The following is a 13,590-nucleotide window of genomic DNA, read 5'->3' on the forward strand; positions in this document are numbered from 1 at the left end:
ACTTATTACCAAGTTTCTGGAAACTGCTTCTGTGATACGTTACTGTTTGGAAAAAAAAATTAAAGCTTATCTTTCAATAAGTATAATTGTTCATGTTTTAGTGAGTCTGCCTTAAAATAAGAAACTCCTGTGTGGTTTCATTATGATAAAGCTGTGAGTAGGTCACCGAGCTCATCATCCAACAGCAAGTTGGTATGGGTTTGTAATAATAGTTCTCTAGCTTCTAGTCTAACATCTGGATGTTTTATAAAAACACCAGTTTCCTCTTTTGCTTACATATGTCTATCACCTCACTCCACCTCTGTTAGTTTTAGCTTATTTGTAGATGGTGAAATATTGTACCTTATTAGTTTACATCATGATCTTCCAGCCAAATCTAACAGAAAGAAGTTTATATAGGTTGAATAGTTAACCAATTCCAATAGCAAAAATAATAAGGAAGATCTTTCTCTTTAGCAGGGGACTTTCTGTTAAATCTGCTTGACCTCCATTGGATTTGCAGCTGTACTGGTGTCCTGTAAATTTCCCTTGTTCTTGTACTCTTTACTGCTATCAGAAACAGGATGTTGCACTAAGTAAATGTACTGTGTGACTTAATATACTTTGCCTGATAGCAAATGGTATGTTTATGCTGTTTGTTACCAGATTCCTGAACTCCTTCAGAAGTACTAGATGTGTACGATGTATGTGCTCTTAACTTACCTGCCTAACACTGATGCTTTATTTGATCATTGATCGTATTTGATTGTTCCTCATTTCATCTTCATAGATGCTATGTACCGCTTTATTAAACAAGCCTGGGGGAGATATCTCCTGACTGTCTTTTGCATAGCTTAACAAAGCGTTAACAAAAGAATATTCCTAGATGCTTAATGTTCTTTGCTAATAGGCATTTGCTTTTTGCAAAGCATTCCAAATTTTCTAAGTCTTGCAAAGAACTATACAATACTTTAATTTGAGCTAAGAGTCCAGTGTTTTTAAACTTTACTCTTCTAATTCTCCTGGCTTATTTCCTTACCTTTTAATCTGAAGTATTTCTGGGAAAAGTGCATGACTCTTGCCTAATTTTTCTTTGCTTTTTTTTGGTCAAGCATGTCTCTCCATTATATATTCAGATGACTTCATTTCACTTTTTTTAATAGAGATCATGATATATTCAGTCCTATTATTTAGTGATCAAGCTGCTTGAATTTATTGTATCTTCCAAAGAATAATCAGAAAATGTAGTAGCTGTCTTAAAGTGGAATTGTTTGAGTGGTGTTTTAAATGTTACTGATGGTGGTTTTATATGGAACGACTCTCTTCTGCTTTCATAGATGTTGTATAGCCCATAACATTGGTATTATAAATAATGGATTTCTGAAGATTAATGGTGGATTAAAAAAATGCTTAAATGCACGGTACTGTGGTGAAGAATCACTGTTTGTTTTGTTTGTAGCATCTGTCTTCTTGGAAACCGTACCTTGTCAAAACGCAGCTTTGATGTCTGTGCCAAATTTACTGAAAGGAATAATGAAACAAAGACTACAAACTTGTGGCTCCTCTTCTGTAATAGTTCTTTGCCCAATGCTATGTGTGATAACTACTTCAGTCTCAATAATGTAACAGAAATTCAAGGGATTCCAGGAATACGGAGTGGAGTTCTAATTGGTAAGTCAGAAAGCACAGTGATTGGTTTCTTGGACTGTACTGGTTTGGCCTGAAGCTGTTCAGTAATGTAGTGTTCTAGCCTGTCACTATTCCTTAGCTCTAATCTGCATCTGTTGAAAGATTGCTTCCTGGAGTATCCTTCTGTCTTTAAAGTTTCCATCTGGTTTTGGAAGTTTAGCATGAAATGCTTTCATGTGGGGATCGTTGAGGTTTTACAGGCAGTCTTTCAAAAGCTATTTTTCCATCATGCCAAACACAGTCATCTCAAAATCCCCCGAGGGAGAACTTTCCAATTTACAGATGGCACATGGCAGTGAAGTCCTGTTGTTTGTCCAACATTGTACAGCATGCCAGTTTGCAGAAAAAATAAAATGTTTTTCTAGCTATCTGTCTAGCGTTTAACAGGAGACTTTCTGCAAAGTGTATAGAATATCTTTATATTTTTATACAGTTGTGACTGCTTGAGATTTAAGCTAGTTGCACAGGATAATAAATTTCATTTTGAGTATGTGACAGGATTGCATAGGAACAAATAATGTTTCTGGGGATGAGAAGGACATTCTGATTCCTCTATATCCCCTTAAAATAGAGTTTGATTATAGAAATATGCAACTCTCTGTGAAGATGAATAGGGACACTAATTCAATTACTGCCGTAGTAATTGAATTTACAAGATTAAACAAAGTATACAAATACATACAAAGATCCTAGCTGAAGCGTAGGCTGCTCTGTGTCTGAATTTGTGTATAAAATTGCTCAACTTCTTCAGAATCAAGGATGAAATCCTGGTTTTGACTCGAATGCTTATTACAAGAACTGTGACTTGAGATTTTTTACTCTATGCATTTTGTAACTTAGCACATATATATTTTTCTTGAATATTCAGTATCTCTTTTCGTGCTGCTTTACATCCTCTCTGCACTGTCCTGTATTCTAAGCTTCAAACTGTTGTGTTTTGTTATTTTTGAACCAGAACTGCTATATAGAAGTGACTTCATTTTCCTGATGTCATATAAAGCCAAGATCTGTAACAACCATTATAAGTCTGCTGTGTAAGGGAAAAACTTTCCAGTGTTCATTGTTTGACTCTTGCCCTATAGGTAAATTTAGTCAATTTCTTTACTAGGCTCAGTGACTAAGCAGAAACTTTTTGTATAGTTCTTCACAGTTAGCTTTTGCACTCACCACCTTTGCATTGGAAAGCACTGGTTACATCCTGTACCATTTCTTGTGGAAGTTTGCTAGTGGGTTTCCTGCACTGTAAAACTGAATATACTTTTAATTTTAGCTGTTGTTTTCTATCTTTGAACCATTTTTTTAATACATGTGAAGTCTTTTTTTATTCCATGTCTATCTTAAGATTTCTTACCCAAGGAATCTGTCAAAAACATATGGGAAGTCTGGATGGACTAAATTAAGAAATCTAAGTCAGTTATATTTCCACCAAGGAACTTGAATAATTCTGAGGTACAATCTAACAAAAACTATGCTAGACTTGCACAGTTCCTCAAAACTCAAGGGAAAAACAGTGCAAATAAATACCAATTATACTTGAATTCAGAGGTAATACCTTTTATTCCTTGCAAATGTTGCTGCCAGTTGTTCATTTGCAGATGCTGCTTTTGACCCTTTAGTTTCCTGACCTCTTTGAAACTCTTCAGGTTGACTCTATGCTTGCTGTGCTTTAATCCTTGGCTAGCAGTGCCATTTCAGATAAATTAATATTTAGCCGCACAAGTCCTTTGGTATTCTTGGATAAATGCTGTTGTGCTAGCTGAGTGTGAACATGAGTTCTGGTATGTAATATAAGCTGGAGCTCTGTGGATAGCAAAGATTTCTCAAAGGAACTCTTTCTGCACTGGCGGCTTGTTTCACTTTGTACAAAGACTGCTGTAGACTCTGCATGTTGTAACTGGGAATTTGGAGATCTTGTCTCTTTTTGTCACTCCTCAAATGTTTGCTGAAATTTCTGAATTTCAGTTTTTTTGTTTTCCTTAGCTCTTGCTTTTGTGTCTTCATCTTTGTTAGTTTGTTCCACATTTGAATGAAATAACATGTATAGTTGCTCTGTAGGAAAGGCAAACATGAATTGCTTTTAACCTTTATTCTTCTCTTGCTTATGTTTTCTTATGCATAATTCCTTTTATTATTATTTCATACCAGTTACAATACTTCCTTGGCAAATCTGTATCTTTTGGCTCCTTAGGAGATTTTGATTCTGAATCTTCACGCTGTGTTGAACGTAACATCATGCTGTTGTGGAGGCTGTACTTAACTCCTTGGAGTTGTGCTGGATGGCTGAAAATTGGCCTTCAGATCCATTGTCTCCTAGCATATGAAAGGAAAACTTGTCTTATTTTAAAATGAGATCTAGGTTTGAGTGTACTTACCATCTTTTTGATGTACATTTTTTGGTACAATTACCATTTCCACAAATGTAAACTCTCAGCAGCTACTACTTCATTGACCTATTGAACTTCATTATACAAGCATCCTCAGTTTATAGTTGGGGGAATGTGGACCACTGCCTGCGATTTGTGTGTTGTTTTAGTTTGTTTAAATTTCTTTTGCTTATCAGTCCTCTTCTGGAGTTTGGCTAGTGACTATGAGGAATACCTTCATCATGAACAGCCAAATATTTAACTGCTGTCCAAATTTCCTGAATCTGGAGACTTAAGTTTTTTTCCCTTACTGCTATACTTCTTATACTTTTTAGACCATTATAGTTGGTAATACATCTATGTGTTTGTATAATCTAAGTGGATGTTCTAAAAGCATGTTAGAATTTAATTCTGTAACTCAATCTTTGGCAGAAGAGAATTTTTTATAACACATCTCATATACCACTGCATCTCTACTGGCATCCAATGGAAATGTCCACCAGTTATGACTGATACTGATGTTATTGCTGCTGTGTCTAAATTTCATAAGGAAGCACTGGGAAGCGTCATAGTTTCTATGTATGAAAAGTCATCTAACTTACAAGGGTATTGCACTCTCACTCTCTCTAATATCCAGAAGCAGAGATGGCTATTGTTTTTTTTCCCCTTGTAGATAATCTGTGGAGCACCTATTCAGAAAAAGGATCAATAGTTGAGAAAAAAAATCAGCCATCAGTTTCTGGATCAGAAGACACAAAAATTGGTGGACGCCCTTATGTTTTTACAGACATCATGACCTACTTCACAGTACTTGTAGGGATTTATTTTCCATCTGTAACAGGTAGATTAAAACTGTTTTTCTTGAATGAGGATGTGTGTTTATAGCTGAAGGAAAAAAACTGGTGTGAATATTGATGAAACATGATTCCTTATCTGTCCTAGTTTTAAGTAACAGATTTTCTGGGGCTAGAGAGACATCACTGGCTGCTGGTTATTTTAGGGGTTTATAGAACATGAACAATGGATCAGTTGACAGGCTGTTTTCTACCTCTGGCAATAAAAAGAAACCTCAGTGTTTATCCACAATAAGTTGCAGCTGAGTTAAAATTATTTTTATAATGTCTTAATCTTCAAATGCATGAGAGAAAACTGTTGTGTTAAGGTTATATATTAAGCCTTGTACTTTGTTTAAACTTCCAGGTTGTTTCCTTGTTTGTTTTTTTTTTCCCCTCAGCTCTAACAGTAGAGACTTTTTTGTTCGAGATCAAAAGTTAGGTTAGTTTCCCTCAGATTTCATTTGATTGAAATAACTAGAAAACTTTAATTGAGAAATCCCAGACCAAGCGATTTAATATCAAGAAACAAAACAGAATTTTTATGCCAATTTGCAACGCTGTTGGCTAGTAGAATGCCAAATGGAGGTGTCCCTTCATATTCTCTACTGTTCTCACTTTTATGGTTCTCTCCCTCTCTTTCTCTCTTTATCAGCACCTCATGGTATCACGGCTTGTAGTTAGGATTTCATTGTGTGGAGTTTGACAGTATTTTTGCATTGGAATGTCTTGACCTTAACTACTGTTATTTTCTCTAGCAGTGATAGGACAGTTCTAGGAAAGAACGGTTTTATTCTACTTCTTAACATTGTATTAGTAAGCAATTTTTGTTCTCTAATTAGGTTCAAACATGAATGTGTGCCTGTGATCTCATGACCATTCCTTTCGTGCTTCTTATTGCTCCTTTCTTTTTGTTTCTCTTTTTATTATTTAGTAGATTTGCTTGCATATCTTACTATATATGGTCTGTTTAGTAGGAATTTGTACATCTGGTATGCTGGTTAAAATTCCTAAACTCATGTTTATAACATCCATCTCCTACTTTTTGCTTTCTTTGTACGTCTTCCCATTCTAAAAATGATCATGTTTTTACTGAGCCTTCTGGAGTTAGTTCCCTCAATGATAAGAGGTAGCGCAGATTTATGAATCAAATGGAGGTACAAAGTAAGGATTTATGCAGTAATATAATACATTTCTGTAGCCTGCTTTGTTGGTTATGATAAACTTAAATGTTCCTATTCTATTAGTTACTTAAATGAAGTTAGAATTCATTGGTTTTACGATGTACGAATTCCTTTTTCTTCAGGTATTATGGCAGGTTCAAACAGATCTGGTGATCTTAAGGATGCGCAGAAATCTATTCCTACTGGAACAATTTTAGCTATTTCAACAACTTCTTTTATTTGTATCCTTTGTTCTGTGACTATTTTTCTAGTCCACATTCTGTAAATATGTACTATAGTATTGATTTTTTTATTTATTTTTAAAAAGTCATTGAGTAGCCTGAGTATAAAATTAATGAAATCTACCTGAAAATAATTTTTTTACATGTATTATATATTTATATGCATACACATATTATATAAATTATATGTGCGTAGATGGTTAAGATTTCCAGTCTTTTACTAAGGTTTCAAACTCCAGATTACAATTTGCTTATAGTTAACAGATATTTATAGCATATTTCACTTGGCAGATTGCTTTGTCATTATACTCATTACAGCCTCTAAAAACCTTAAAGCTAGGTAACAGCAGTAGAAATTGTTAGATCTTCTATAACTAGAAGACACAAATATCTTTGCATGAGAAATTACCTGTTCAATTTCATGACACACAAGCTGTTTACTTCCAGTACTTTACAAATCAGTTGTGGATCAAATGCAGGACATATGTAAAGAACACAAACTAAAAATTTGTAGTATGGGAGAATGATAAAAACAAACAAACTGAAGTTAGTTATCGCGGGCATTTAAATTTTTCTCTATATAATCATTTACAGTGTAATCTTCCTTCAGTCTCAATAATAGATCTTTCTTGCATAGTGTTGTTTGGTGCCTGTATAGAAGGTGTGGTATTAAGAGATAAGTAAGTTGCATTCAACTTCTAATTTTATAGGGGCATGTATGATCATGAGTTACGTTAATCAGATTTCATTTTATTAATGGCTTTTCTGAGAAACATCCAAGTAGAATATTTTTCTTTTAAGTAAAATTGGAGAAAAAGCTTATCTCTTAAGATGAGATGGTTCCAAAAACTGAAAAGGGTATTGGACAGTATCACTGCATGAGATAGAGGAAGAATCTGAGATAAATGTTTGTGACGTGGAACTGTTCCTGATTAAACATTCTTGAGAGACAAAAGCATAGTTGGTATTTGTGGAATTGATAGAGATGAGGGTAAGGGTGTTTTTATTAGTTCAGGAGAGGTAATGTGCTCCTGAGGAATAAAGACAAAAAAATTTTTTGACAGCTGTATGACAAGTGGAGTTCATCAGAACGAATACAGTATACCATCTAGTGGATGCATGACACCTTGGTTTTTGAAGTGATCACTTGTAAATTAGGATTCATATTAGGATGAATTTTCCAAGCTGAGTGTGGGTAGTCTGTCACAGAATCATAGAATGGCTTGGGTTGGAAGGGACCCCGAGGATCATGAAGTTCCAAACCCCTGCCAAAGGCAGGGCCACCAGCTTTCAGATCTGGTACTAGACCAGGTTGCCCAAGACCCCATTCAACCTGGCCTTGAACACCTCCAGGGATGGGGCATCCACAGCCTCCCTGGGCAGCCTGTTCCAGCACCTCACCACTCTCTCTGTGAAGAACTTCCCTCTGACATCCAATCTAAATCTTCCCTCCTTAAGCGTAAAACCATTCCCCCTTGTCCTATCACTATCTACCCAAGTAAAAAGTTGATTCCCTTCCTTTTTATAATGCACTTTTAAATACTGGAAGGCTGCAGTGAGATCTCCTCGCAGCCTTCTCTTTTCCAGGCTGAACAAGCCCAGCTCTCTCAGCCTGTCTTCATAGAGGAGGTGCTCCAGCCCTCTGATCATCTTTGTGGTCCTCCTCTGAACCCTCTCCAACAACTCCACAGATCGGTCACTAGAGCAGAATGCACTGTAGCAAGGTTGTTGATTGTTCTCTCATTTACACTGCTGCCAGTTCATGTTTTTCTGAAGTCTATCATGATAAAGAATAAAATGTAGGAGAATTTGTCTGTTTTGAAAGTCTGTTTTTATTTTCATTATGAGTTGTTATGTTTGCAATGGGAAGAAAAACCTTGTACATTCTTTCACATTTTTTTTGATACTCACTTGTTAGTTGTAGTTGTTCTTTTGAATTGCATTGGGTAGCATAATAATCAGAAGACGTGAATAATTTGGGATGGTTGTATCTAGCAGTTTCTCTGTATTTCTTTGTCTATATATTAGTATCACACTACTGACAGGAATACGTTACTTTAACAAATCTCCTGTTTATGCCCTGGGTACACCAGTATTACATGCAGATGTAATGCAGACTTTTTTCTATTGTTAACTTTGTAAAGTTTGCCAAGATATCTAATAGTTGCCATGTCGTCCTAAAAGGCAGCATCTAAGTACCTAAAACTGTCCAAAAAGATTGAGATATGGGTTGTGACGCTATAAAAGAAATTATTTTGTTTACTGTGGGTTTTTTGGTTGTTGTTAACTTGTGTGTTTTCTCCTGGCTTTTGCGTTGTTTTTCCCTTCTCTAAGGTTTGGTGAAGCAGTTAATGGAAACCTAGTTGTTGGTACACTGGCCTGGCCTTCACCATGGGTTATTGTGATTGGTTCATTCTTTTCAACATGTGGTGCTGGTCTCCAGAGTCTCACTGGTGCACCCCGTCTGTTGCAGGCCATTGCAAGAGATGGCATTGTACCATTTATTCAAGTGAGATAATACTTTCTTTTATATATTTCAAATGTGGCTTTTATTTTGTTGACAAATCAGGCATTATTTCTGCTGTTCCTCCAGAACTATGAGGAAAAGGTTTGGAGCTGAGGCCTACTTATGTACAGCAATATAGTAAGCTATCACAGACTAAAGTTTGAACTTGGTTATTTCTGTGTAATTTAGTTACTTTTGTCCATATATATACACATTTTAGAAGGTCAAAACTGGAAGACTTCTGTAAATTGAAATGAGCAAGCTATGAAACAACTGAACTTTGACTCCAGACTGCACTAACAATTGATGTTTGTGAACTGAGTTGATATAATTTCATGATGGAGATGGATTATACTTCCCACATCAGAGATACAGTTCTCATTTTTATTCATTTTTGTAGGCTAAATGAAGTCAAGAGAAATAAGTGACAATGTAATTCCATTTTATGACTCCATATACTAAGACTTCTCTGTTTGATGAGGGATTTGAGACTTGGAAGGTACTTGCAGTTTTGGAATCATACAATTGTTGCATGGACAATTGGGAATTAGAGAAGATTCCTACAAGGACAACAGTAGGACATCTTTTAAGAACAAAGCAAAGGACTTTCAAACCATAATCAGAAAAAAAGTAACATTTTAGTATAAAGAAAAGTAGACTTATCAATGAATCATAGAATAGAGTCATGAAGGTTGAAAAAGACCTCCACGATCATCCAGTCCATGAGAGGAAATAAGGAGGAAGGGAGAACACAGGATAAAGAACAAATGAAGTGAACAACCTACATGTTCAGAAAGGAAGTAATTATGGAAAATAGCAGTGAGTGTTTAGTGTTTTAAACTGTGGAGGGGAATGCAAAATAAACTAAACGCAGCCTAAGTCCTCTTCAAAGATCAATATATGTTCATAACTACAGACTTGTGCCTGCTGTGTATGTTACAAAAAATGCTTTCAACCGTGTTAGCTTTTTATAGGCTAACCATAACTCATTTTAAATTACTTCAGATTATTTCAACAGCAGCTGCTGAAGTACTTTAATGTAATGTAGTCATTGTTTATTTTGGTAAACTTTTTCATAATGGAAATATATATTTTTACACTCCCCTTTTCTTAAACAAGTTTTTTTCTTTTCCATTGTAAATTATTCCTGGTTTTGGTTCCAGGTAGTTCACAATCTGCAGCATGTTTTACAACAGTATAATAAGCAGCTTTTTCCCAGTTTTACTTTATACTTGAATTGAACTAGGTATTTGGTCATGGAAAAGCAAATGGAGAACCAACGTGGGCTCTGCTCCTCACTGCTGCTATTTGTGAAATCGGAATTCTGATAGCTTCTTTGGACAGTGTAGCACCCATTCTTTCAATGTAAGTATGAATTTGTTATTTCATGTTCTTTTAACTTAATAGTATTTTACTTTTGAATTGACTAGGTAATGATTTTTCTCTTTGGAGTAATACCTGCTAGACCTAGTCTTCTAACAACTTACATTTATGTCTGATCTTTGAGATAGTCTGAAACAAACTTTTTTTTAATTGCAGTTAATTTCTAGGCACAGTAAACTTTCCTTGATGGATTTCTTGAATGCTAGCAAAAATGTTTAACTTTGAATAAATAAATAAATGAACATTACCCCTCCTAAAACAGTTTCATATTTTAGGGTGTGAATGGATATTTAGCTTACTGACTCTGTCTTGGAAGTTTATTCCATTTGTTTTGGGTTGACCCCAGTAGACTGCTAAGTGCTGTACAGCCACTTATTCACTCCCCTCTTAGTAGATGAGGGAAAAGATTCAGAAAATTAAAAGTGAGAAAACTCATGTGTTGAAATGCAGGTAGTTTAATAAGTAAAACATAAGTTTCTTGTGCAACAAAGCAAAATAAATTCAATGCTCCATATCTTCAGGTAGATGTTTACACATTTCCAGAAAAGCAAGGGTTCATCACTCATACCGGTTAGTTGGGAGTACAAACTTCCTAACTCCAGATGTCCTCCCATTTGTACTTATTTCCTTCAGTTCTTATTGTTAAGCATGATTTCATATGGTATAGCATATCCCTTTGATACTCTGGGGTCTCATGTCCCAGCTATATTCACTCCCAGTTTCTTGCGCACCCCTAACCAGACCTCCAGCAAACTTTCCTCTACCCCCCGGCTTACTCCTCCCAGTTTTATTGTTCAGCATAGTGTCAAATGGTATGGAGTATCTTTTTGGCCAGTTTGGGTCAGCTGTCCTGGTTCTATCCCCATCCCAGCTCCTTGTGTGCCTCCAGCCTCCTTGCTCTCAAGGTAGTATTAGAAGCTGAAAAGTCCTTGACTTAGTGTAAGCACTGCCCTGCAGAAACTAGAACATCAGTTTGTTGTCAGTAGGTTCTCTCTCTAAATCCAAAGCACAGAACTGTAGCAGCTATTAGGAGGAAATTTATCCCAGATGAAACTGGGAGGTGACAGTTTAATGAACATACTGTGTTCTGTTGGCTATTGTGAACAAGTACACAAGTTTCTACTCTCTCTTTGGATTCTGTCTAGTTCACTTCCTGTTGGAGAAAATCTTTTTTTCTTCCTTTGATAGGTTTTTCCTGATGTGCTATATGTTTGTAAATCTGGCTTGTGCAGTTCAAACGCTCTTACGAACTCCCAACTGGAGACCTCGTTTCAAGTATTACCACTGGTAGGGGATATTCTTTCATTCAGAATAATTAAAAGTGCTTATGTAGCCTTGATTTGTTAATTTTATTGCAGACATTAATTGAAATAGTTTTTCTGACTTAACTGAGTTAGTATTGAGTACATGAACCAACTTCTCTAACAGTAGCATTTTTTAGTCTGTTTGGAATAGAGTTGTAATTAGCGAGCTTGAAAATGTGACTAATATAGAGGGTCTGGGAAAGGGCTACAGGGTAACATGTTTATAATCCAAGAGACCTTCTGATTATGTGAAAATGAAGTTGAAATGGAGTATCACTTTTTGTATACGAAGAGAAATGGTAAAAAGTTTTGGGAATGTTGATTTTTTTCATTTTGGTAATGCATATATAAAAAACCCGAACTTCTACAGAAAAATATCATCATTAATATACCAGTTTCTTCTGTAACTGACAAGTGTTTTTAAAATGTCATGCTTTGAGCATTGCATTTGGAAATAAAAGTCCACAGTATACAAGTGAATACTTGATAATGTTGGTGAAGGTCAATTACACAAAAAGTATGTGGTTTTTAATGGCTTAAAGGATGAAAAAGTTCAGAATAAGATTGGGGAAGCTTTTAAGTTTTGACCCAGTGTTGAAAATGCATCTGATTTTTTTTTTTATTAACAGTGATTCAATTGAGAAATTTTAGTGCCAAAATGCTTTAAAAACTAGAACCTTTTGGAGACAAACAGGCCTGATTCTAGGATGGAAGAGTCGTCTCCCCCCCCCCCCCCTTTAAATGATAGAGTGGAAGTAAAATGCCATATTTTCATTCCTGAGATATCTTTTTCGGTACATTCAGTAAATACTTACTAGTTTGGCACCTAAATCTCCAAATATTTCAGTGCTGGTTTTCAAGTCTTTATCACTTCAACATCAAAAACAAAATGGGGAATTGTCTTATCCTTGGTTGATTGTTTTGCTTTGTTCTTAAAGCCCCTCCTCTCACAAATAATGGGATTGTGTGAGAAATAGTAGGAAGTACAAAGCGTAGAAGCTAATGCAGATGGATAAGATGGGAGGGTACCAAGAAGAGGATGGACCATGGTATGGAAGGAAAAACAAAGAGTTCTAAAATTTAGCAAGTTATCTCACTGTCCCATGTTTTCCTGAGGACTAGTGAGCTGACTGACTGTGTGACTACATAATCATTTTCTTACAGAAAAAGCAAGTGTCAAAATGCTTGGTCAGAAGTGGCATGGGACTATTTTTTAAGTGAAACCAGTATCTTAAGTTGGCTGACATTATGAAAGAGCAACAGTTCATCTGTTAGACAAAATACATTTAGGTTGGTGTACTCAGAAAAGCTAGATAGCATTTCTTTGAAATAAAACTGGATGCATTTGGCCTGAATACTTGCATGGTAATAAAAACGCAAACAAAAGGAACCAAACAAAAGTTGGTTCTGCCTTCCTTGTCAATATAGTGAAAGCAAGTTCTGATTTTTGAAAGCAGATGTAAAGAAATTCAAGTATCGAACTAAATGTAGTCAGAAGACTGTATGGTTCTGAGCTGAGCTACATCTGTCTGAATTATTGTGGGAGCAAAGCAGGCATATAAATGTCAGTCTGGACATGCTTCTGTGACTTTTCTAGCTCAGTCATTCTTGAAAGCCTTTGAAAGAAAAACCTTCCACTACATGTATGCTCTTAAGCAAGAGATGTACCACAATGTAAGTGGAAAAAATAATGTGTCAAATTTAAATGAATCGACTGTTTTTGCTCTAAGTAAGAGTTTCAGAACAGACAAGTGTGTTAAATCTATTATATCTAGTTCAATTGTATTTATTTCACATGCAAGACTTTAGTTTTTAAAAAATTACATTCTGAAGTTGTGACAATGTATTTTTACTTGTATATTTACCTATGAAATCTCATTGGGAGGTAAGGAGAGGTCTTTTGGGGAGATAAGTAAGAAACTGACTGTAGAATATATGCATGCCTATTTAAAAAATGGAAAAAATGATTTCTTTTAGGACTCTTTCATTCCTGGGAATGAGTTTATGTCTTGCCTTGATGTTCATTTGCTCTTGGTACTATGCTTTGATTGCCATGCTAATCGCAGGATGTATATACAAATACATAGAATATAGAGGGTAAGACCAAATATCTTATTTATTCTATATT

General features: G+C 35.5%; 1 protein-coding gene across 7 annotated transcripts in view; it reads left to right on the plus strand.

The window, feature by feature from the left end:
- SLC12A7 (solute carrier family 12 member 7) overlaps positions 1-13,590 on the plus strand; it is a 64,770-nt gene that overhangs the window by 27,343 nt on the left and 23,837 nt on the right. For all 7 annotated transcript variants that reach the window (XM_021385717.1, XM_021385720.1, XM_021385716.1 and 4 more), the window contains 8 exons: positions 1,439-1,650; positions 4,705-4,872; positions 6,171-6,269; positions 6,892-6,949; positions 8,604-8,778; positions 10,022-10,140; positions 11,347-11,445; positions 13,440-13,559. In XM_021385717.1, the coding sequence (XP_021241392.1) occupies positions 1,439-1,650; positions 4,705-4,872; positions 6,171-6,269; positions 6,892-6,949; positions 8,604-8,778; positions 10,022-10,140; positions 11,347-11,445; positions 13,440-13,559 (1,050 nt within the window). The remainder of the gene's footprint in view (positions 1-1,438; positions 1,651-4,704; positions 4,873-6,170; positions 6,270-6,891; positions 6,950-8,603; positions 8,779-10,021; positions 10,141-11,346; positions 11,446-13,439; positions 13,560-13,590) is intronic.

The sequence above is a fragment of the Numida meleagris genome, chromosome 2 (genome assembly GCF_002078875.1).
Source record: "Numida meleagris isolate 19003 breed g44 Domestic line chromosome 2, NumMel1.0, whole genome shotgun sequence".
NCBI lineage: Eukaryota > Metazoa > Chordata > Aves > Galliformes > Numididae > Numida > Numida meleagris.